The sequence below is a fragment of the Dasypus novemcinctus genome, chromosome X, assembly GCF_030445035.2.
Source record: "Dasypus novemcinctus isolate mDasNov1 chromosome X, mDasNov1.1.hap2, whole genome shotgun sequence".
Lineage (NCBI taxonomy): Eukaryota > Metazoa > Chordata > Mammalia > Cingulata > Dasypodidae > Dasypus > Dasypus novemcinctus.
The window spans coordinates 137,226,864-137,253,852 of record NC_080704.1 but is presented as its reverse complement, the minus strand read 5'-3'; the positions used below and the strand labels follow the sequence as shown (position 1 = coordinate 137,253,852).

Sequence of the window (26,989 nt, the reverse complement as noted above, 5' to 3'; positions counted from 1 at the left end):
CTGAAAAAATCAAATCTAATAAAAAATTAGGAAGAACTTATTAAGTGGCTGCCTTTTTGCTATTTGCTGTGACTGGGGAAAAAAGTAATATAATTGTGGGGTTTGTTGCCAATGTACTTTTTTGTTGTGGACTGGAGAGCAATTCAGAAAGCAGATATAAGGAGGTGAAAAGAGTATGTCTCATTATCATTGCATTGAGAACTCTTTAATTGATACTTTATATAAGTGTTTCCTGCTACTGAGTTGGGAGGATATTTAACTGTTACTGAGAGGGAGAAAGCAGGCTCCAAACAACCATTGGGGGTCACCAGGGCACACTCTTTATTTGCAAAACTGCAATCACCTTCCGGAGAAAGGATTCTGGGAGAGCTCACAGGGCTTACAATGTACAGAAAGCAGATCCAGTAATTGCCAGCATACTATGGGGAAAGAGACAATAGCTTTAAGGGAACTTGTAATTATTGTTGCTGTGATTATTTATTAATCAAGACTTTTAAATGTTGGTGAGAGAAGCAGAAACTGTGTTATTCTACACACCAAAATGGTCCTCAGTGTGCTCTCTAATCTATGATTTTTCCAACACAAGATAGAGTGCTCTATTTGGCTTTCAGGTTTGATCCCCAATTTGAACTTATAAATGCAGTGTAGAAAGAATACAACTTAGAATCACAGAATGTTAGTGCTAAAGAGGAATCATAAGAATGCAAAATCCAGAAATTCTTGATCTGAGATCTTTATTTGAGCTTCAGGAGGTCAATGAACTCCTTGGAATTATATGCAGAATTTTATATGCATTTGTATTTCTCTAGGAAGAAGATCCATAACTTATATCAGATTCACAATAAAAGTTTCCCTGATCATAAATCATCTAAGAACCATCAAATCTAGACCATCTTCTTCTCCCTGCTGTTACAAGTAAAATGCATGATTCCCAGAGACAGGGAGTATTTTGCCCAAGATCACATAGCTAGTTAATGGCAGATCCAAAAGTCAAAGTCTTTTATGATTCTAGTTCAAGAATCAACCTTTTTCATTTTATGCCAGATGGTAAGATGTCAGGGAGATTTTTGTAGCGTTGATCTGTGTCGTAAATATAACCTGAACTAGAAGATTATTAAGTTCCTTTTTATACATAACAACCCTCTTTGCCTCTGAGATTTTGTGTTTCTATCCACCTTAATAGGGAACAGCATTGGCTCAGATGATCCCAAAATAATTTCCATTTTACGGTTGTTTTCCCTCCTTCCCGCATTGATCTCTCTTGATAATAATGCTTGTCTGAAGCGAATATTAAAATAACTTTGCTTCCCTCTCCCTACGGTCAGCAGCCAAGTTATTTTAAGTTGTTCTGGGTGGTGCTGCAGGGACAGATGCTGAACATTGTGTGTCCTGCCATGGCCCACTGGGTGGAATGGGGGAGAGTGTAGACTACAATGTAGACCACTGTCCATGTGGTGCAGCAGTGCTCCAAAATGTATTCACCAGGTGCAGTGAATGTGCCACAATGATAGAAGAGGTTGTTGATGTGGGAGGAGTGGGGTAGGGGGAGTGGGCGGGGGGTTATAGGGACCTCGTATTTTTTAATGTAACATTTAAAAGAAAATAAAGAAAAAATAACTTTGTATTCCATAAGTCTTTACCAACTAATGTCAGAACGGAGGTTATCCCCAGCAGGACTGGATGTATAATTTGTGGGGCCCAGTCCAAAATAAAAGTGCAGAGCATCATGTTAAGGTATTATTTAGAATTTCCAGATGACAACAGCAGAGCAGTAAACTAAGTATGGGGCTCTTCTAATCATAGGTCTCTGTGTAACCGCACAGGTCATACACATATCCATGAAGATGGCCCTGATCCCCATTATAAATTTTGGTGGTGTGGAAGACAAAGGGAAGCAAGCTTCCAATTTAAAATTGACCACATAAAATCCACAAAGTTAGAGAGCTATATGTTCATAACTGTAAGACTTTTGGGCTTACCTGTGCCTGTGCTTGCAAACATACATTCACATGCACAAACCAATGTTTGGCTAAAATTATCCCCTTTTCACTCACCTAATGCCAAAAACTAAAACTAGTTTGCTCTCATATGTTGACACTGTTTAAGCACCCATTTTCATTATCAGTTTTCATAACCAAATGACAAAGGAATGAATGAGCTCTCCAAGAGCATATAAAGAGGCAGGTAGAGGCAGGTACTGAAAAGCAATGGCAGAAGACCAACTGAGTGTATTTTAAACTGACAGAAAGGAAGAAAGAGCTCCCACGTATGCAATGCAATGAAACAATATTCTCAGGCTTAGAATATTATGGGGATGGAAAGCATTTTAAATTCCAGAGCCAGAAATCTGAGGTTCTAATAGGTAAGCAGGTATACAAACTGGAAAAACGGCTGGAATTTTGTATACTTGAGCTGTACATATTTCAGTAGAGCTGAGACACCCAAGGCCACTACATTCCACACTTCCCATTTTAGTGGCATGCCAGGGTTCCAAGTTTAATGTACAACATCTGTGCTTCATAGAAGCTAAAGCCAAATGTTGGTTGATGTCCCATTGGTTAACTATATATAGAAACAGAAATATAATACACACAAAGTAGAATTTGTACTTACAGCACTCTAAGCAAGCTCACAATTCTCAGCAAACTAAAGGCCAGTTAGCACAGGAGAAAATATGAATTGGGCAATTCAATTTCTATTAGTCACATGTGTAGTCAGTTGTATAAGTGACCCAGTAGTCCAAAACCAGCCTCCTAAGTACATCTTGTACTCTAGAGGGGTAGAGGAATTTTACCACCACAGCCAAATCCTCAAGAGTGCTTATTTATTCAGTTTTACAAAAGCTCAGCAACAATTTTAATGCCTGTAAATACATGGTACATACTTAATGGTAGCATTCATTCAGTCACTAATTCGTATATTTACTCAATAAGCACTGACCGATCACCTTTGGGTGCCCAATCATTTGCTAGGTACTATAATGTGCTGAGCTGGGTGAAATGTTTGTGACCAAATTTTAATTTAAATTAGAACTCAGCATCAAATTCAATGTCCACAGAATTATCAACCAGTGTGATGGTGACTCAAATGTTTTTAAATTTTCTAATGCATTAACTCTTTGTTTGCAGTGTCTGTAGGATATGAATATGAAACATGCCCTGACTTTATTCTCTGGGAGAAAAGGACAGTCATTTTACAAGGTTTTGAGATGGATGCTTCTAACCTAGGAGGCTGGTCCTTGAATAAGCATCATATTTTGAATCCTCAAAGTGGTAAGCAACTTTTAAAATGTTTTTAACAGTGTTTTCTTGATGACATATAATACTTACTTGTTGCAGAAAATTAGGAAAAGTACAAGAAAAAATTAACTATAAGTCTGCCATCTAGAGATAATCACATGAGCATATTTTCTTTCAAATACAGTCATCTGATTTCAAATTAGTGTCCATAAAGTAGGACCTCTTCATCACAAAATTACATGAAATTGGGTTTCAAAAATCATCTATCATTATTGCTCTATCCCAAGTTGCAAACCATTTTATCTTACTTTGTAACCAACCTTTCCAAACGGAATAATAATGACCATATTTGATATGCTCTAAGGCACCATCAATAATAAGTAAACTTATTTTAAGGAAAATGTTTCTAATTAAACCATAACATGCATTGATTGTAAGTTACATGATAACCTCAGAGAAGTAAAAATGTGAAGCAAAATGTGCACCTTAAAACTGATGAATCACCAATATGACACTCAATTCTTAAAGGATTTTAGTGGTTTATCCCATTTTTTAAACATTTTTTTTTATTTTTAAAGAAGCTTTAGATTACATAAATGTTACATCAAAAATATAGGGGATTCCCATATACCCCACTCCCTCCCCCTCTCAAAATTTCCCACATTAACAATATTTTCCATTACTGTGGTATATTTGTAACAATTGATGAGCACATATTGAAGCTTTATACTAGCCAAGGACCATAGTTTACATTATAGTTTACACTTTGCCCCATACTATTTTATAGGTTTTGACAAAATGTATAATGGCCTGTATCCATCATTGTAATATCATGCAGGACAATTCCAGTGTCCCAAAAATGCCTCCCTACTACAACTATTCTTCCTTCTCCCTCCCCTCAGAACCTCTGGTGGCCACAGCCTTTATATCAACGATACAAGTTCTTCCATTGTTAGAACAACCTAAATCCCATGGGCTTAAATCCCGTGGGGCAGATGGATGGAACTGTATTGCTTACAGTTGCAGACATTCTCCCCTTCTTGGGATGGGCATTGTCCATCATCATCCTTTTGTTAGTTATCCTGGGTGAGTCCAGTGAACCGGTGAGTAGATGTTGCAACTCTGTTGAGATTTAGGGCTCAACCGGCACATTAAGAGACTGAAGATTTAAGTCTCTGGGACATATATTTAATAAGTTAAGTGTTAATTATATGTTCAAAAGAGCCATGTGTAAGGAACTTATTTAAATGATTCTAACTCTGTTACATTGGGGAACATATATTCCAAAGTAAGTCCCAGTGACATGGTGCTAAATTCCTGAGACTGTCTGTACTGCCTATAGTGTCTGGATGTCTCTAGAGCCCTCAGGAGTCCCAGTATTTGAGGCACTGTTTACTGTGGTGATCAATGAGATCCTGCTGAGATATGCATAAGTGTAACCTCCGGAATAACCTCCCAACTCACTTTGAAGTCTCTTAGCCATAAAAACTCACTTGTATTTAATATTTCCCCCTTTTGGTCAAGGTCTTTTTCCATATGCATCCTCAGTTGGCTCATGGTAGTAATCCCTTAGTGCCAGGATGGGTCATCCCTGGGAATCATGTCCCACACTGGGGGTGAGGGGAAGGTAGTGTATTTATATGCTGAGTTTGGTTTAGGCAGAGGCCATATTTGAGCAACAAGGAGGCTTTCAGGAACCTTAGGCTCAGAACTCTTAGGCAATATATAATACTAGACTAAGTGTCAATTTCACAAGGACAAGACTCATAAGTACAACCATCGATATCAAGGACTTGGTGTAATGGTCTGTCCTCCTTCACTAGGCACTGCCCATATACTCAGGGAAATCTTGCTGCTCTGTTAGATAATGTCGCAGGAATTTCCAGAATGGGAATTCAATATTCTTTGGTTATTGTGTGGGGCTCCACACACTGAGTCAATGCCCCATGACCACTTGAAAATACTCATATGCCATAGAGGCATGCCCCGGGTACACTCCTCCCCACACATCCCCCCATCACCAACACTCTGCACCAGTGATCCTCCCCTGCCACAGTTGTGACCCTCCAGCAAACCAAAACCTCCCCAAAAACAAAGCCAAAAAATTAAACAAGTAAAAATGATAATAAAATAAAATAATAACTAGAAACAATAAATAGAATGCAAAAATATAAATAATAATAAAATAAAATATTTTGTTGTATCTTTCATCACTGTAAGATCTGTTATCTTTTGTGAACAGTGACCATTTCTTCCATAAGTTTCCACAGTGTCTTATTTTTTTTGCCTTAACTTCAAAGAATCTTTAGGTTACAGAAAAACCACATAGAAAATATAGGGGATTCTCATACCCAAACACCTCCCACTCTCCCACTCTCCCCCATTAAAAACATTTTACATGTATATGGCACATTCATTACAAATGATGTACAAATATTGAAGCATTACTAACAACCATGGTCAGTGATTTACATTGTGCTTTACTTTTTGCCCACACATTTTTATAGGTTTTGACAGAATTTAAAATGACCTGTATCCATCATTGAAAGATCACATAGAACAATTCCAATGCCCTGAAAATGCCCTATGTTCCATCTGTTCTACTCTTCCCTCCCCCTCCCTTCAGAACCTATGGTAACCACCAAGTTTCTTTGTATCTACCCTACCTTTGTGGGATAGGTGGCTAAGGCCAGCTTATCTTGTAAGGCCATGAACTGACAAAGGCTAACAGATCCGTTTTGTAATCACACCTATGATCATACCACTTCAGTATTGTATTTGAATCAGCTGCACCAACAAGCCACACAAGCTGGGGAAAGTTTGATTGACATAGCTAACCAGATTTGCTTCAACCATAGACTGCCTCACACAGTCCTAGGGTGGGTCCCTGTAGAAGAATGAGTCCATTGCTGCATTTCCCCATTACACCTCCTCCCCACCCGCTTCAAGGAGGATTCTAAATTCCATTTCAAATCGTTTATATTTTAAAGAGCAAAGATTCAGTTAGATATAAAATGTCAACTTTTTTTTCTGTTTCCAAAAAAAGAACCACAGTTTAAAAGGTACAAAAATGAAAGGTAGATGCCACTTATTAAATTATTAGGTTTTTTGTTTTGATAGTAAAGAGTTTGACATTTTAAGCTTCCGTATCTTTTCCACTGGTTCTTATTAGTTTGTATGGATTGTCTCTTTCAAATGCCTGTCATTGACATTAAACACAAAGTGGGAAATGACCTCAATAGAGCCAGCCCCCAGCTGTGTGCTCCCAGTCCTGTATCCTCTTACCATTAGCTTCACACAGGCTTAAGAGTCCACGACAGAAGGAAACCATTCAGAACGGTAGCTTTAGGGGTCCCCTGATTTCCACAAATGTGTTCTCTCCATTCCTAATACACCAGTAATTAGTTTTTAGGAAATGGATACCACATTGTTTCTGAAAATATTTTAACAGTTTCATTAAGGTATAATTTATAAACCATAAAATTAAAAACCCATAAAAGCATTTTAAGTGATATGTCAATGATTTTTTGTAAATTTATGGAGTTGTGCAACCATCACCACAATCCAGTTTTATAATATTTTTATCACTCCAAAAAGATTCCTCATGCACATTCATTAGCCCTGGGCAACCACTAAATCTGTTCCCTGTATCTTTCTGAGAATTGTATTCTGAGAAAGAAGCTTTACTTTGGAAAGTTGTTTTAAAGGAATATTTGTGCATTTTATTATCTCATTTTTTGGTAAATTATATTTCCAACCAAGAGATTGTCATAATTGCCAGTAAACAGATCTGAAGCTAGCTCTGCTACACTGCCTTTCAGCCTGACCTTGGATACAACCACCTTTCTTAGGATGTTTTCATAATCTAAATCCAACCCACAAATTCAGTTTTAGAAGCAGAAATGGTAAGTGTGAAAGAGTGGTTTTGGAAAGACCAATTTAGAAAGCAATGCTCTTTCCCCCTCAGGTCAGACAGTCTTTTCTGACTAATTAAGGCAAGAGGGACATCTCTCCAAATTCCCCGACTCTACTTCTTTCTGGAAAATGCCTAACTCTTTAGGAAGCTTGACTTTTTTATCTGAGACACCAGATTAGAAACAAGAAACTATCTTCTCCCAATTTCCTCTCACTGGTTAAAAAAGCACATATAATTAGATTGGATGTCTGCTGCCATTCAAGTCTTCAATTTTTCTTTGGCTCTAAAATCATTATGCAGTGGGTAGTTTCCAGTAGGTAGTGTTTTCAGACCATTTGTCATGTCAGTTGTAGCAATTATATTTACCTGACAATTAGCCATTGGTTGTGGAGAATTGTTTCCCAATAATTTGCCTGACATATAGATAGTCCCTACTTTAACTGAGATTTAAAAAAAGAAAAACTAGGAATTTGTGTTTTACAATGTTGTTCCTTCAAAATACAATTTTTAGTGCTTATAGAGAATGCATGTTCATTCCTTTTGAGAAAATCCAGTTCTTTAAAATTATTAGAAATAAAAATGTGTGCATGAACCATCTATTACAGAGCTAAGCTATTTGTTAGAGTATATCTTTGTATCAAACATATCTCCTATAGTTTCCTGCCAGTTGATTGTTAAAAATTATTAGAAAGAAAAATCCAGAATACTAATTGGGAATTGTCATCTCTCTGAAATGGATAAAGAATTTCATTTATCTTAGCCTCCAATATAGGCCAGTAGTTGTCAACAAATGGTTTAAGTGAGATGGGGAGTAAATTCCCTTTGATAACACTAGCATATCTACCAGTTTGTGTTTCTATCTTCTCAGTCAAGTCCTAAGAGAAATATGTATTGATTCCTTGTTGTTCATAAATCTTAAAAATGGTTTCTGTTTTGAAATCAGCATAAAACATCACCCACTGGATTCCAATGGAATTTTTAAAATTCCAAACATATTATAAGCTTCTAAAGAAGTTCTGAGCAAGATAGCAGGAGGTTAAGAGTAGCGTGTTTAAAAGTTGTATTACCTTATTACACAACAGACTTGACTTTTTGGCAGAGAAAAGGGAAGCTTAAGGGAAATAAATGTGCAGTAGGCCCCAGGCTGTGTGGTTTCTTTGCTGACTGTAAGCAAGACATCCAATCCTTAGCAGGAAGTTGGCCTTCATATAAATAATATGTGTTGTCCTAGGATCATTTGATTCCGTTTTCAAAATGAGCATGTGTGGCAAAATAAAGTGGAAAGGAGGCAGCTGTAATTGATCAAGATTTCCAATAACATGAACAAAATATTTTCAAAACAACATTTTGCAGAAGAATTGGTGTTAAATCATTGTTGCTAGATGGGTATGCCCTAGTTCTATGTAATGGAAGGTTAAACAGATTCTTGAAACAACAGAAACACCCTTCAAAATGATGTATTTTTTAAAGGGCAATACAAAAGGGGTTGGCCCATTTTTGTTTTGATTGCTTCAGCTTTAAACAGGAATGGTAATTTCAGTACATTGGCACTTTAGCACCTTGCATGAAGCAAGACATCAGTTGTTGAGATGAAATCAGAAAGTACATTGCCTTATGTTTTATTTCCTTTAATCATTCTTCTTCTTTGATGGAGTGCTGAGCTTTCTAATAGAAAAGGAGTTTTAGAATTGCAGGCTTAGTAGAATAGCTTAGAATAGCCTTCTTTAGTTTTTTAAAATTGCCAGGAGCCTGGTAATAACATGTCATTTTGAGGGTAATTGTTAACTATATTGTTATATTGAAATAAAAAAATGGAGATCTACCTGTGAAAATAGATGTTAATAGCAAATCTGGTACTTCCAAGCCAATAATTGGAAAAATTTTTGAATGATATACACTTATAGTTCATTGCCACAATACTGACATGCTAAAGAGTGGTTTCCTCATTTATTGAAGAACATATCTTAGTCTCACTGGGAGGATATTCCGTGAGTGGTCATCAGGAGTTTTCTTTATAATGATGTGCAACTATCATTCCATTTCTCATTCACTTCCTCCCAATTCATCCAAATTGCAATATTGATTGCACTATACAATTAAGTGCCCGTTTTGGGGAAACGAAATTCAGTCTTAGTAATCTTAATTAATTATACAAATCTTAAGAAATATTTTTAGAGCCTAATAAAGTTACTAGTAAAATAAATAAGAAAATAGTAATCCTCAATATATCTCATATTTCTGCAATGAAAGACTAATTTGTTGGGGCATAATCTCATAGTTGCTCCTTCAAACCATATGTTAAAAAAGTAGCCAGAAATCACCCTAAGTAAAAGTACTTAGATTTGAAATCCAAAGGCTACTTGATGGATGTGGTTTCTGTTTCCTAGAAGACTCTTTCCAAGTACATTCTGGTGTCATGGCATTCTGCGTGTTTTACCTTCTTATATATTTTCCAACAATGTTCTTAATTCAGAGTGGGCAATAGTTTCTACTGTGGAATAGTTACAAGAAAACTGAGAAAGACATTTCAGGAAAGGATTAGGGAGAAAAACAGGCAGACCAAAGAGATAGATAGTAGAGACCATGGGGGGAAAATATGGCTGTACAGTACAACAGCATTCATTCACCTTCTGTCATTACTTCAGTCTGGCACATTAGCATGATTTTTCACAACATGGCTGTTTTACCTAAGTGGCTCATTCTGGCAAAATTTGATCTATTTAGCATAGCAGTACTTGTTCTTTGGATTTTCTACCCAGGCTCAGGGGGTTTGCAAATTATTGGAATTTGGACAAGGTAAATAAAAGAGACTCAAAGCCTATTTTCAACATTTATTTAGTACTTATAATGGCTTGGCCACAGTGCTTGGCACTAGAATACAGAAAATAGTAAAGCATAGAGTCTACCTTCAAGGAACTTGTGTGATAGTGGGAAGATGATGAAGTACTGAACACTGTATAATAAAATGAGGTGAGTGTTATAATAAAGCTGTGGAAAAATAAGTTATGGGGAGACTAGAAGGAGTAACTAACTGCATCAATGGAGGAAACATTAGAAAAGACTTGGCCTGTGCTTTGAAAGATGGGTAGGAGTTCCTCAAGCAAATAAGATAAGGAGGGCATTCGAGATAGAGGGACTAGCATGTACAAAGGGAGAGAAGAATGGAAGTATGTGAAAGTTATGGTAAATAGTGCAATATAGCTAGAACTCAGGATACAAATGGGAGGGGAGACTAAAGAAGAAGGCCAATTCATGAAGAACTTTTTATACCTTAATGATAAGAAATGTGTTCCTTATCCTATAAGGGATATGGATCTATTAAAAGCCACAAAGTGAAAATAAGGGATGTAGAGAATGGTTTGGAGATGGGTGTGCATGGAGACCAAGAGATAAAATAGTTAAGAAAAATTGAACCAAGGCAGCAGTAGCAGGAATAGAGAAAAGGACACTGGTTCAACACATTTTAGTAGATTGAGACAATGGGTATTGGTAAATAATTAGATAAAGAGAAAGAGTGAAAAGGAAGAAACATTGTGATGCCCAGTTTTCCAACTTGGGTAACTTAAAGTATGAAGATACCATTCATGAGATGAGTAGGGAACACAGGAAGAAGAGCAAGGTTTAGTAGGAGATGCAGAAAAATGAGTTCAGTTTTAAACCTGTTGAGTTTGAGGTACATGTGGGGCATCCAGGTAAATAGGTCCACTAGGAAATTGCATATCAGAAGAGAACTCTGGATGGAAGAAAATGTCAGCATATAGAATTGGGAGTTAAAGCTATGGGTATGGATGAGATAGGCCAAAGAAAATAACTGCAAAGTATTTTAAAGCATTTTCATATGTCAGTATCTCCATTTCCTGCACTGATGATAGTGAGATATGGTTCAAACAGGTGGAAAATTCAAGTCTCTTTCATATATCTTTGAAGTACATTCTAGCAGTAAGATTTCTTTTCTTTTCACAGAAACAGATTACCTTTCTGATTGTATTTTGCTAAGGTTAATATTAAAATTGATTGATATTCTCTTTCCAGGAATTGGTTACATAGTGACGGTAATTTGAAGTCAGACAGATATATGCCAGACATCAGGAAAAAGCCAGCCAGAAATGAAAAATTTAGTTGTAGATGATTTACAGAGCCCAGAGTCAACAGGAGTTCATTAAAAGTTAGTCATCAATACTTTATTGATGCATTTAGAATCAACATTAAAAGGGCTGGTTATATTACTCCATTTCACAGATGTATAAACTGAGATAATGTGTTATACTGTTATTTAGTGTGGTTATGGAGTTAAACAAAACCAATGGCAGTGGATTTCACACTCAGTTTCTCAAGTTCTTTCTTGTTTTGAACAATGAAAGAGAAATTAAAATGTTTCTGAGAGTATTGCATGGTAATTGTTCTGTTGTTTTCCTCTCTGATGTTTTCTTGGGACTAGGAATCATACATAAAGGGAATGGAGAAAATATATTCATTTCTCAACAACCCCCGGTCATATCAACCATTATGGGTACTGGACACCAACGAAGTGTAGCCTGCACCAACTGCAATGGCCCAGCCCTCAACAACAAACTTTTTGCTCCTGTTGCACTAGCTTCTGGTCCTGATGGCAGTGTGTATGTTGGTGACTTCAATTTTGTAAGACGAATATTTCCCTTGGGAAACTCCATTAGTATTTTGGAATTAAGGTAAGTCTCCTTGATCTCTATGTTTGTTTAGTGGATAAAGAAGCAAGAATAAGATAACATGAAGATACAAGGACATTACTAGAAGTAGCAGAAAATGCAATTGCCCAGAATGTAGCACTGGGTTAAGATGCAGGAATAAGGACAAAGGACATAGTTCAATGCCCACTCCTCTACTTGAAGGAACCTTTGAGCACTGCTTTGGAGAAACAGGAAATGTTAATATCCCTGTATTTGTGGCCTTCCCAGTGTACACTGCCATCACTGACATAGATCTCAGTACTTCCCAGAGCTGAGGTAAGTTACGCACTCCCTGCTGGCCCCTGTTTAGACTCATCAAAAGTATCTATGACATTCTAGCATGTAGCAGGTAAATGTATTGCTGATCCCAAAGGCCAAACTTTCTAAGTTCTCCAGGCTATTTTGAAGTAGTCATTTCATAAAGAAGAAAATGGAAGTCTGTGTTTATGTGCCATGATAAGGGAAAAACTAGTATTTCTACCCCATCAGAAAAGCTTTTAAAGCATTCATCTTTAGACGTTTTCACTGTATTTTAGGAATTACCTCGCATATGCAAATAAATATATTGACACCTTTTGAAACAAATATAGACCTTTTGATATTCCATACCCTGAAGTTACTCAAAGATTATAAGAACATCATTTAATCAGCTTATTTCTCCCTTTCCGAGGCTATAAATCTCCACATATGCCTTCTGGAATCCTAGAAAAGGAAAGTATCCACCCCCATCCCAATGGGATCGATGTGCCTGTTTCCTCTGACCTGGGTAAACTGATAGAGCCTTCCTTCTAATTAGTTCTGACAGATTTGTCCCTAACACATGCCTTTGAAACATTAGGTTGAAAGGTTCTCTATGGTCCAAATAATTTTAATGACATCTTATAACCATTCCACAAAACAATTGTTACCTCAGGTATCACCTCAATGACCAGGAAAATAATGACCAAAAATAATGACTGGGAGAGCAGAGACCTTGATTAAACAACTCGTATGTACAGAGCACCATCAAGGCCAGTCAAAACATATAAGTCTTGAGTCATTTTCATTTAACACTTTACTTACAGTCACACTCATGGAAATTTGAATGCATTCCTCAAAATTTTTCAGATTCTCATGCTTGCTTTGAATTCTCCTCCTTCTTTTCAATCTTAGTTATCCCTTTACACCTAGCTGGAAAAATCTTCTAGTCCCAAGTCCCCATCCATTTTTCACATTAATTCACCCCATTTTAATACATTTCTTAAAAATAATTGCAAATGCTGTCATGAAGAAAGCTGGTAAATCGCTTGGCTAATGGAAAAATAAACTGTAAAGTTAAGACTTTATGAAGACAAAACACATCTAGAGAGTCTAGAGAGGTACTAATTCATGGCCATCTGCCCTAATCAAGTATTCCTGTACCTCAAGATATCACACCCCACAGAGGTGTGTCATTTCCATCACTATAACTCTTTGGGCACTTACTTACTGCAGAGTCAACAAGGAAGGCTGAAGTGGTTGTATGCCTGGAATTGGAAATTATTGATACAACATTCTACATTATTTTCAAAACCCTAAGGATGATCTTCCACATGATGACCAACATGGAAAGGAATATTGAACAATTCATTCAAGTTCCTGACGTTTCCAACAGATATTAGCTGTCAGGTCATTACCTGCTAAACCTATATAGCAAACCCTTATAAGCCTCCATAACTGACCCCTATATAGCTAACTCCTCAAAGGAAAAACTGTAGAATTATTTATAAAAGAAAAAAATATATTATTATAAAGAAAACCCAGGTAAGTTTTACCCTTTCCTTTGTAATTTAAATGTAAATTTACCTAAGATTGAGCAATCGTCATTCATATATGGGATTCTCCCTTGGTCAAGGATCCTTAACAATTTACAAATTTGCGTTTTAGTCCAAAGTACCTTATGACCTTCAGCACAGAGTCATTTGAAGAATAAAATAGAGTAACTTGGACTCTAATTGCAAAGTAATTTTCTCTGTATAAAAAATATAGTTTCTGAGAGTTTGAAGTATTGTCCAATACTTCTGTTCATTCTTAATCCACAACACTGTTCTCTTTCATTGTCACAGTTCTTCATACATTGGCATGCACATACTCTGGGCTCACACACCCAGACTCTCTCACTTAGCCTAAGTCTACTTAGCTGGCTTATCTAAAGTGAGATTCTTTAGAGCAGTGCTTCCTAACATTTTTTTATTTTTTTAATTTCACATCCATTTGAGAATCTGCTGAAAGTTATGGATCCTCTTCCCAGAAAAAAGAACACTCACTCAAAATTGTGCATGTGATTTCAGGAGTCATATACTCCCTATCTCTCTGCTTTCCACCCTACCCCACCTCTGACAACCCACCCCTGTAGATGAAGCCCTTGCATAGACTCCTGGTGTTAAGATCCCCTGCGTTAGACTGAATGAGAAAAAAAAATAATTTTCCCTTTATTATTCCAACACTCCTGCAATTAGCCACCAGAGCAATAACATGATTTGATATATGTTCTCATTTTGACCTAATTAACAAGTAATTCCCTAACTGTTTAGCTATAGTCAAAGCCATCAAACCAATTTATGTTAGCACATATTAGCTGCCATGTTTACTTAGAAACTACGAGTTCTTATTATATTCACTTTTTAAAAAATAAAAGCATCTGTCCTCATCAGTAGCCTATACTCTGTACACTGGCTCTTTCATATATAATTGGTGAATTTATGTATATGCTTTACAACTTTTCCAGATTTAAACTTTCTGTAGAGAAAAAATTGATTTAATAAGGTCTTGTTACCTTAAGAACTATAATGTTCATTGAATTCTACCATATTTAGACAGAAACTTCATTTTGTTAAAATTTGTTTATTTAATTGCTCCCCCCAGTGCATATTAATCATTTTATTTGGTTCAGTCATCTATTTCCTTGGAAACACAGACTAACATAGTCATGTTATTGATTGCACGTAAAACTGTGAATGAAAGAGCAATCTTGTCAACAGATCATTATTATAGAAAGGGATTAAGAAACTTTTAGATCTTCACCTTCTGTCAGGTAATTCATTAAATAGCTTTGGGCAATAAATTATGCTGTTCTCGATTTCACTATCCATAAAATTGATTTCAGGTTTAAAGTTGAGCATCCTTTTATATGTCTCACACATTTTATCTTGTTTTGAGATCCACAGATGTGTAGTCCTCAGTCCAACATTTGGTAACATTTGGGGAAGACTTCAAGCCTGCCACTAATGGATGCCTTTCTAGATTTCCTTCTCTTCCATCTTCTTGTGCCATCTTGGGCCACAATGAACAATTCCAAATTGCCCTCAACATTCCAAAATTTAGAAGACTGTAGATTTGTCCTCCCTCAACTCTACTGATTCAAACTGTCCCCAATTGAGTTTCTTTCATCTGAGCTCAAAAATATCTTGACTTCTATTAGTTGCCAAACACTTATTTCTTTAAGCTGGTCCCATGTTAATTCAATAGGGAGGGAGAGAAAAAGTCAGTTATATCATTATCATTAGAAATCTGCCAAGAGCAACAATATTATTTATTGTATTTTAAGTGTAAAGTATCCCTTTGTCTGTTTACTGCAGATTGCATCTCCACATACACATCTTAGCACTTCCGTTCAGTGGGAGATTGAGGTGAGATAATAAGGAAGGAACACTTATAAGATCGTGCGATTAAACCTGAAGGGGTTGTGAAAATATATTCTCTGAAAATTGTTTTGAAGACAGATTCATTTCTATATGAGATAGTTTAAGGCTTGGATTCCCTAGGTATTTGCATTTCATGTTAAAATTTTACATGTATATATTTCAAGAGTACAAAAGTGATATAACAGATTTGTGAATTTAGCATTGGAATGCTCCATGGAGGTTATCTAGTCCAACATGCTGCCCAAGCCCAGTACATCCCTGATGTACTAGTCATCTCAAATTTGGTCATCTCAAATTTGTTCAATTCCTTGCAATAATAGGAAACTTAAATACCTCTCGATGCAGCCCATTGAATCTTTGGACTGCTTTGTTAGAAAACTCTTCCTTATATTGAGTCAAAATCTGCCTCCATAAAACTTCTACTCTGTAGTAGCAAATGTTGGCATCTGAAGCAGCACAGAGGTCACTTCTCTCTTTTACCTGGCAGCATTTCACAAATGCGAAGACAGTTTTCATAAGTTCCTGAACTTTCTATTCTTCAGTCTAACAATCCCCAAGTCCTTCAACTATTTCTCATCAATGATGACTTTGTTTCTTTTGTCTTCAATTTTGGCCTCAGGGCCACCTTTAGTCTCTTAATACTAACAGAGATAATTATATAAATAAAAATAAGAAACATCACATCAAGTTCTTTATAAGAATTCAAATACGTAATATCCCCTTGCTCTATTCTCATCTTCTAATTTCACAAATATAAAACCCATTAAACATGATTGCACATGATTTATTCTTTATAAAAAATTCATGCTGCTCTTGTTCAGGATCCTGTTATTTTCCAGATAGTTATTTTGTTCTTCCCTTAAAATATGAAAGAGAGAAGAAAATAAGAACCTGTTAAATGTTTCTTGGTACCTTGAATAATTTGGACTCAACGAATGTCAGTGTGACATGAAAATTTCTCTTGAGGTTTTACTGCTTTTGTTATAGTGACTGGTTAATATTTCTCACATTGTTCTCACAATTGGATTCCTGTCATTGACCGGGAGAGTAGCACTTGAATAATACCAATTTAGGGGCAGTTAGCATACTAAGGGGCAACGGAACTTGTAGAGTACTCTGATGAAGGAACAAATGGAACTTGGGGTTTGAGAGCTCTACAATATCTGAAAAATGACTAAGAACCATCCTCTTTTCAGCATATATCACCAGGGCTACAGATAGTAGAATCATTACATGTAGACTTATTTGTTTTCATGTATAAGCAGAGCACTAAAAGACTCTGTTCACTTCACTCAGAAACATCTTCTTCGCTGGTCCTTGCACAGTGCCCAAAATTTTCACTCTAAGAAATGCATTTCTTTGAGTTGTAGTAGTGCACCTCTAATAGTCTGCAAACACAAGAATCTCTGTTAAAGTGATCCATCAAGCCAAAATCAGCATTTAATTCCTTGGCATGGATTGGTATATCAGATTGCTTTTCAAAGGGAATGCCAGCTGACAGCAGGACCCTGAAACACAAGACAGGTAAATTGTGATAAGGTTAATGGGTGCATCCAGAGCCTGGGGAGGGTAATCTTGAAGGAAGGCTGCTGGAGTTGAAAGCTTTAAGAAATCAGTGACTGGCAAGAATGATCACTGTGTGTTCAAAGGAGGAACACTATGGAAAGATGAGCGGGGAGAGTAGGCAGTTCTTTGATATCAAATATTTCTGACCAATAACAAAGAAAGAAACTGAGAACAGCATGTGGACCAACTAAGGTGTTGAAGCTACCACAGAGAATGCCAGGAACTCTCCCATGATGCCAGGTCACTAGATAGAAACTCTGAAGTGTCATATCCTTTCCCAGCATCAACTCACAAAAATATAAAAAAGAGTAGAGAGCATTTTCCTAACTGAAATAAACCAGATCCAAAAGGCCACATATTTTATGATACCATTTATATGAAATCTCCAAAATTTGCAAATCTATAGAGCAGAAAGTAGATTCATGTTTGCCAGGGGCCGAAGGGAGGCGAGAATGGGGGCTGACAGCTATTGGGAATGGGTTTCTATTTGGATGATGAGAATATTCTACAATTGAGTGATAGTGATGTTTGCACAACTCCTGAATGTACTAGACACGCCTGAATTGTATGCATTAGAAGCGTGAATTTTATGCTAATATCTTGATAAAATAAGTTTTAATAAAAAAAATAGAAGGCCCTTTTCATCATCTTGATCTTGAGAAAGTAGAAGAACAATTTAAAGACACCACCATCAGGGATATTTCTTTCTTTAAAAAGATTTGCAATTCCTCTCTTTCCTCCTCTTAACTCATTGCAAGCTTCAAGTCAGGCATTTGCCAGGTGGTGATGCCCACTGATGGGCCCAGGTACTTGTGAAAACCTCACACACTGGCACCTCAGCAGGTAGTCAGTTGCTAGTTAGGCAGCAGAATTACTTTGGTGGTGGCTCAGTTTTAAATCCTTAACTAAAAGCAATTCTAAGATGGAACAAGGTCACACACTGGAAATAAATTCCATCATTTTCACTTCCTCCCTCTGAGATGTTAATGAGAGTGGCTGCTCTGCATAATATAGGACATCTTTCCAAATTCACAGTGACATTATTGGCAGAATCAGAAACAACTATAAGAAAGTCAAACCATCCCCCTATCCACTCCGTGCCATCACCTAAGAATTTCAAAACCCTTTGAAGCCACACAAATGGTTCTGTATCATGAGAATCTGTTGTAGATAAAACCATGTTTTAATGAGGTCTTTCTAGTACTTTCACGACTAAACTTCCTTCAGGAGGACTATGTCACAGTAATAAGAGCCAGCCTAGAGCACACTCACCCTGTAATTTGGGGCCACGAAAACAAACCAGAAACAAAGAAATTCAAAGACATGGAAATACCTAAGGCCAAGTTTCTAATCAGAGCTCCCCATCCTTAGCTTTTGACTTTCTGTGTCAATCACTATGATACCTACCCTCTTCTGGCAGGCCAGGGAAACAGAAGAGTCAGTGTGGCCCAACTCTTGCAATTCCAAAAAGATTTTCTTTAACCAGAAATTGAATCAGTAGTAGCAAATGGCTTCAAATGAAATAATTTTGCATCTTTTCTTCTTTCCTGACATTCCGAGGAATAAAAACATGTTCTAGTTTAGATAAAAAATTTGTTATCTTCATGTTTGTTGAAATGACATAAAGGCTAGATATAAAAAGGTTTTAAAATTAAAATAACTGTATTTCACAGATGATTATAGCTTTTTCATTCTAGGCAGTTTCGACCCAAAGTTAGGCCTGTATACAACCAGCCCTCTGTTTGAGAAACCTCATACCAGGTCTCATAATACAATGCTCTAGGCAATACTCTGTGCCCAGAGAATTACAGGACAGGGGCCCCCGAAGTCTTCTCTTTCTTCTAGACTAACAGTTTTGCTTCACTGACCTCAGTTGTTCCCTTGGAGGGTAAATGGCTGGAAGACACAAGACCTAATAGTTAATGTACATGATGTTTTATCAAAGCTGTTTTGATGCACCAGTTTTTTGTTTTTGTGTTTGTTTTATGCACCAGTTTTGATGCCAGGGACATTCTGTCATGGTCTATGAGAAATCTTTAGACTTTTAACTTTTTAAAAAGTGTTTAATATTGCTAAGTAATGTGTACAACTGGTAAGTAGCTTAGGGTTAAGGTTGGGAAGTTTGTTGCACATATAACTTGATAATAAAACAAAATGTACACCTTGATAGGATGGTTCTGTTTATCAAAACAGAGTCTAAGAATAGTCAGATCCTTTGCAATGGCTACCTTGTCAACTCTTAGCCCAATGGCTCCTAAACATTACTCTGCATCAGAATCACCAGTGGAATCTCTTAAAAATGAAATTGCCAGGACCTACCTCAATATTCTGATTCAGTAGGACTGGGGAGGACCCCAACAAACTGCACATGTAGCAAGAACACCATATGATACTGACGCAGATGGTCCAGGAAGAACCTTTTGAGAAACCTTCCTAAAAGCTTTGCCCACCCACCAACCAGTTTATTCCATCACCTTGACCTCATTTTAGGAGAAAAGCCAGGGGGAACTAGGTCAAATTTCGCTTCTGCAACTGACCCTTGGAATCTCTCTAATACCACAAGCTGAGTTAGGGATAGGTGTGTCTGGTTAGATTTTCTTATTGAATGATGCTAATGACTCTTTATTTGTTTTTACTTGCCACTCATGGACACCTTGTGCACCCTAGAAACAGAGATACCAGACATAGGTAAGCAAATCACATGGGTGGCTGTCTAATGCGCCATTTTTGCCTAAGAAACACCTCCTAATAATGTGATAACAGGGAAATTTTGCTCCTTAAATGAGGTTAAAATAATAGTGGAAAAGTGAAATTGGAAGTTATGACTCAGGTCCAGTGTTTTGCAAAAGAAAAGGGTTTCACTAAAGTGGGAATCTCCTGGAGGATCGGAACACACTGAAGAGAAAACTAGATAAGTAAAAGCTGGCAATTCAGTACTTCATGGGAAAGAAATGCTTAAGTGTCTATTATGTTTACCTTAAGTGGTATCACAAATGAGTCTGTAAGTTCAAATGTTTTTGATATTCCCAAGTTGCAGGTGCAGGGAGAGGTAATACAGTAGTGTCCTGAGATCCAGAAAGCTGATGAATGTATTGAAACTGTGACCACTATGATTTTCTTTAACAAAATTTTGTCATTTTTTTCTTTTTTGTGACCACATGGCTTCTATTTCTTCCCACCAAGAGAAATAATATAAAAACTTTAAACTGACCATTTACCAGCATTGGCACATATCTCTGAAATTAATCTTAATGAGTATTTCTATTCAATTTGTTTATGCATTACACTTGAAAAATCTGTTCTAAATTACCTGAAATTGCAATGGAGAAAATTGAATTTGTTCACTCCTGAATGCCAATTGTCACCAAAATGGCACTGATAGGGTTTTTAATTTGGGTTTTGTTTGGAGATGCCACTTTCTAATTCCATTGCATAAGATCAGCCATGCGTCTTTAGCATAACTGATACTTTAAACAAATTAAGTTGGTTATCAAATTGCTTACTGGTAAAGTGTTGCACAGTATTAATTATAAGCATTGATTGTCCATTTAACAAGCTATGTGGTTTTAACTAGCATGGATGAAGTGATCTCTGCTAAGTTGAAGGGCATTGCTTGAATATAAGACAAATCAGAAGGTGACAGTAAGTCTAGCACTGAAATTATGAAAGAAATATTCACAGTTCTCAAATTACAATGTTTATCTAGACATGAGGGATTAAAGCAAATTGGAATATAGTCCAGTAGTTTTTCATAGATGCTTTCTTTCTCAGATGTGGCATGTTTTCAGAAGGCAAAAAGGGTCAGTCTCAGAAAAACTGAAGTATACTTGGGAAATGGCATAAAATGGCAAGAAATCACATATCCATGTAGGGGAACTTCCTGACTGTTTGCTTTGAAGAAAATAACATTAATCAGATTTGAATTTGGTGTGTTGGTTTATTCCATTTTTTAAAGGCCAGTGCTCAAGGTTTGAGAACAGCCTAGCTGAGAAAAATAGGATACATTTTTAAGTTATAAGGCAGGAAAACTCATTTTTTGTTGCCACCTTCAAAAAAAGAACATTCTGGTGGTATTTTGCACACAGTCTTGAATATGACCAATCTAATTTTAGTCTAGGCACAGATTTGTTAGCAACCCTGGGCAAGACCCCTATGTGCCTGATTTTTCCTAGCTGAGGTTTGAGGAGAATGATAATGCTAACTTCCCTCACAGGCACATTGGGGATATTCAATAATGAATGAATGTAATGCATTCCAAAGTGCTTTTGCACAAATAACATTTCTCTTGGAAAAAAATAGTTTATGGACTCTTCCCAAACAAAGCATGATTAATCTGGCTCTGTTGAAACTTCCACAAACTGGTTACCAAAGCAATGAAGGTTGTTTCAGGGAAAGATTGTGACTCCTTCTTTACTCTAGATCTAAGACTTAAGAGAACCGAAGAAATTTTATTCTGAAGGCCAAACTTCAACTAAATATATAAGCAAGTTTACTCAAACCATTATTAAAGCAGTCTTTGCTACAGAAATGCCTTGTCTGGTGTGACTGTCATATCTGTTCTGGAATCTGTTGGGGTCCTTAACACTTTATTTACAGCACCTGTCCTGGTGGTTCCAGGGTTGAAGATGCCCCTGGAATCTACCGGATTCTCTTATTTGATGAAGGTAAGTAGGAAAAAAATCAAGTATTCCAATGGGACCTGATTTCTTTCCAATTAAAATCTGTCATCTGGATCCAAAATCAGTATTTACCAGACTTACTATCATTAACATATACAAATATACTTAGAGGGCAAATGCAATTATAGATAAGGTTAGGAACATACTGGTTCATAAGGATATCTTAATTGTTCTAATGACACTTGCCCTTCCATTTTGCTTGGCTAAGTAGCCAAGGCCTGAACTCTTTCATATCTTAGTTTCATGTCCTATAGTACAGATTATTTCAGCATTTACTGAACACTGACCTTATCAGGCACTCTGTTACCACTAAAGTAAGAGGGATAAATATAGTCCCTGCTTGCAAAGAGCTCATAATGTGTAGTTGGGGAGAGAGTTGTGAAAAAACAGTGCTCAGATATTGGTTTCTAATATTATTCCCCACTAAAAAGAACCAGGGCTTCTTGAAATAACTGGTTCTAAGACTGGGACAGGAAATATATACAATGAGCCTGGAGCATCTTGTAGTGTTAGAAAGTAAGGAAGTGCTAAAAAAGAAACACCTCACTTCCATGGGTATATGTCAAAGAGGCACATGAGCCAACTCAAAGAGTTCTCAGTGGCCATCCCTGGAAAATTTGGAGCAACAAACTAGATTATTGGATTGTAACCCAAAGTATAAAATAAATATTCATAAATCCATACTGATATAAATAAATGGTTGAATACATAAACAAATGGAGGAGAAAACACTCATCTCCCATGTAAAAGAATTCCAAATAATTTATGTACAGTCTCAAAGTAGACATAATTTCTCATTCCTTAATTATGAGCTGCTCATAGTGACTTCCTTCCAAAGAGTACAGTATGGAAAGGTAAGGGGGGAGATCAGGGAAGAGTAACTTTACATTGGAAAAAAAGTCAAACATTACCTCAGTCAGATCATCGAGGTCAGCATCATCAGTGATAAGGCAAGTTAACAGTTTTCACTCTTGATACGATATGGTGAAAATGAGACTTTATGTCTGTGGTCTTCCTCCCCAAAACCCATAACCCCAATTTAATTATGAGAAAAATATCAGGCAAATTCCAATAGAGGGACATCCTACAACAAAATTCTCAAAACTGTCTAGGTTATCAAAAACAAGGAAAGTCTGAGAAACTGTCACTGCCCAGAGGAGCCTAAGGAGACATGACAAATAAATGTAATGATGTATTCTGGATGGAATACTGGAACATAAAAAAGAACATTAGATAAAAACTAAGGAATCTGAACAAAATATGGGACTTAGTTAATAATAAAATAACCAACGTACCACACTACTCTGGGATGTCAATATAGGGAAAATTATGTGTGTGGGGGGGGGGTGAAGGGTTATATGGAAATTCCCTATACTTTTGGTATAAGTTTTCTGTAAATGTCATTCTAGAATTTCTCTAAAAATAAAATTTTAAAAATAAGGCTATTACTGCGTGATAGGTACTGTTAGATCAGGTACCTCTCATCTCTACTCATTTCTCACACTCCGTACTTGTGGTGTAACACTTGTGATTTATGGCAGTAATAGACTGTTTATGGATCTGTCCCCTCCCCCACCCCAAGACTTAGTTCCATGAAAAAAAAATGGGCTGTATCTTACTCACAAGTAGTTCTCTAGATTGGAGCACAGTTTCTGAGCATAATGTATGCACTTAGTAAGGAGTCTATAATGAATTAACAAATAAATACAAGATACAGAAATGGTACTAAGGAAGCAGTGACAAGTTCAGGTAAAAGATGTCAGGGTCTTAGACTAATGACAGTAGAGATGAAGAAAAGTGGGCAGATTGGAGAAGGATTTAAGAAGTAGAATCAACAAAGCATGATGACTTGTTGAATATAGAGAAAGGTGGAAAGGAGTGAAGAATGGTTTCCCGTTTCTGGGTTGGATACATGGATGCTAAGCAGAGTGCTGGGCACTGAGCACATTAGAGATAAACAAAAGAAGATCTCATGGTTTATTGGTGGGATACAAATACATAATAGTTTATTATGATATGTGATCAATCCCCAGAATAGTGGTAAGCATAGTGCAAATAACCCAGATTGAAAATTCAAGAAAGTCTTCCCTCAAGAGATTATATCTGAGTAAAGACTTGAAAAGGGTGTGAGAATTAACTAAATGAAGAAAGACTAGTATATCACACCAAGTAATGTTAAGACACTTTTAAAATTTAAAGTTTTAAAAGATGGGAGCTAAATGATCAAATTTTTATCACCCTGAGGCAGTGTGAAAAAAAGTTGGGGGGTGTTAAGATTTCAAAGATACCTCCTCTGGGCCAGACTATAGAAAATAATCCAGGCCAAGATGATGAATGTTTGAACTAATGCACTGGCAGAAGGAATAGAAGAAGAGAATAATTCTAGAAGCTAGTTTAGAGACACAATGCTGTGTAAAGAGAAAAGGAGGGATTAAGGACAACTTCCTGGATTAGGACTTTGATGTCAGTTGCACATGAACCTGAAAACAAAATATTCCCAAATCCAAAGTTCCTACAGCCTTCAAAAAAACTGAAGTTAGGAAGATTCTAAATTAATGAATGAGCTCAGCCATCTATACAGATGGAAATAACACAAGAGATCTCATGCAGATATGTAACTAAGAGTTTCAGGATTACCCAGAGACCAATCAAGGCTACTTTAGTGTAACCTTTAAGAGGTATTGTTGATTGTGATTATAACTAAAAATTAAATGTAATCAATTCTTTTTTGTCCTGGAAGAAGAAAAAGTGGGTTAGAGAAGCATAGTTGTCATCTAAAAAAAAATAGGAAGTTTTGACTGGAAAACTTTGTCATTCATTCATTGATTCCTCAGCCCAAGACTCCCTAACCAATGTTCTTCTAGCTTCATAGATACCTCTCAGTTTGCAATACAAGCCTGGGAGGATAGTAGTCTCCACAAGTGAGGGAGGAAATCCAGGAATAGAAGTAAGTTTAGGAGGAATAAAGAAGGCAGGATCAGAAAATAAGTTCTGTTTTGGACTTGTCGAGTTTGAGGTGACTATAAGATATCCAGGAAGGTATCTAGCAGGTAATTAGATAATAGGGCATGAAAGATACAAGAAGTATCTGATAATCTCCCAGGATTTTTTTCTCTTCTGTTTCTACCTACCCCTAAATGGACGGTATTGAAATGTCAACATCATTACAGGTTAGCAATATGCACTGATTTTTTCATATCCAGCCTCATTACTAGAAAAACAATACATGCATCAGGAATATCCATCCCCTTAGTAAATAAGAAGGAAGATAAATGAATTCTTTCATCTATTAAGAAGAAATTTTTCCATTTGAAACCAAAGAAGACCCCAGGGGGTATATGCTGTCCAAATTGCTTTGGATAACTTTGCTTTTCTCTTCCTTAGCACAAGTCCTGCTCACAAATACTATCTGGCTATGGACCCTGTGTCTGAATCACTTTATCTATCAGACACTAACACGCGAAAAGTCTACAAGTTGAAATCTCTTGTGGAATCCAAAGATCTGTCCAAAAATTTTGAAGTGGTGGCAGGAACTGGTGATCAGTGCCTTCCCTTTGACCAGAGTCACTGTGGAGATGGTGGAAAAGCATCAGAAGCTTCACTGAACAGCCCTCGAGGTAAAAAACAAAACAAAACAAAACATCCTTTGGTCACCTAAAGACCTCATTTGTTTGACTTCATCAAAACTGTTGCCGCACTATAATCCATCCATCTCAACATTCTGCCTCTGACAGATATCTCTGAAGTCTATTCCAGAGCATAGGCACACCCAGGATTAATTTTTAGACAGTGTGAATTAGTATAGGTATACCTCTTATAAAATATTGAAACTCTTGCATTCTGGTTGATAAATAGCTATTGTCATAAGCCCCCTGAACACCTCAACCTCTCCCCAGAGACTTCCCCTCAAAACTCCCCACAGTTGAGCAACTAAAAGGTTCACTCCTGGACCCTGTTTTAGCACCATGGCCTACTTTGGTTTAGAGGGAGTTTGTGCCCATCTTCTACCACTGTTAAATATATTGAATATCCTTCAGACTGTAAACACTCCTGATTAACAACTCTTAATGAAACTTTCTTCTATTAATTTATCTAAGTCATTGTTGAAGCTACTTATATTTTCAATTCATATCACCACCAGATGATAGACACAGCCAGAATGGAAGAATTTCAATTTTTAAAATCATATCACCTCAAAAAGTCCACGATCTTTGCCTTCTGTGAGGGTCCAAACTTACTTTTATTTGTCCTAAATTTATTTCTTATTATTCAAAGTCCAACCTTCATTTCTATTGCCTGGAATTCAAAGAACAAATAAGTATTCTCCTAATTGGCTTCATGATTTTATAAGACTTGGATCATACCATGTTAGCCTACCAAGCTGGAGAAGAGTCACTTTTTCAATCTGTCATCATGTATCATATACTCTATTTTCATAATTATTTAATCACTCTTCTCTGTTCCTTCTACAAGTATATTTTGTGCATTAATTTTAGTGAATTTTATGAAGCATTCATTTTAGTTTGTTTTACAAAGCCAATATGATGTATTGTTATTATTATTATTATTATTGTACAAATAATCCACATTCATATAGAAAAATTAAAAGAACACAAAATTTACCCTTTTTATTCAAGGTCTTTTTCTAGTTGCATCACCAGTTAGGGATTGGTGGTAATCCCTTGACTCCAGGGAAGCTCATCCCCAGGAGTCATGTGCCATGGTGGGGGGAAGGTAATGTGTTTATATGCTGAGTTTGACTTAGAGAGTGGCCACTTTTGAGCAACTTGGAGGCTCTCAGGAGGTAACTCTTAGGCACCCTGCATCCCTAGGCTTAGATGAAATTTTAAGTACACAGGCTCATAAGCATAGTCATCTGTATCAAGGGCTCATCATTGGAGCATCCTTCTTCAATGGTCCTTGCTCTTGCACTTGGGGGATTGTTGCTATTCCACTGGGGAATGTGACAGAGCTCCCCTGGCTAGGAACTCAGCACTTCCTCAATTGTCATTTGTAACTGCATCTTCTCTGAAAATACCCAACAAATATCCAAACGTTTTTGTATACCCTATATATATGCCCTGGAGAACTCCCTCCCAACCATGTGTTCCCCATAAATAACATCCCACACCAAGGTTCCTCCCCTGTTGTTGTTGATTTCCTCTGTAGTCCAAAATTTCTTCAAAAATGAAGCCTAAAATATTGCCAAATTCAGTTCATA

General features: G+C 36.7%; 1 protein-coding gene across 1 annotated transcript in view; it reads left to right on the top strand.

Moving 5' to 3' along the window:
* Positions 1–26,989, top strand: part of TENM1 (teneurin transmembrane protein 1) — a 1,381,582-nt gene that overhangs the window by 1,213,915 nt on the left and 140,678 nt on the right. The window contains exons 21-24 of the mRNA XM_058291548.2: positions 3,129–3,272; positions 11,594–11,843; positions 19,757–19,777; positions 25,153–25,385. Coding sequence (XP_058147531.1) covers positions 3,129–3,272; positions 11,594–11,843; positions 19,757–19,777; positions 25,153–25,385 — 648 coding nt within the window. The remainder of the gene's footprint in view (positions 1–3,128; positions 3,273–11,593; positions 11,844–19,756; positions 19,778–25,152; positions 25,386–26,989) is intronic.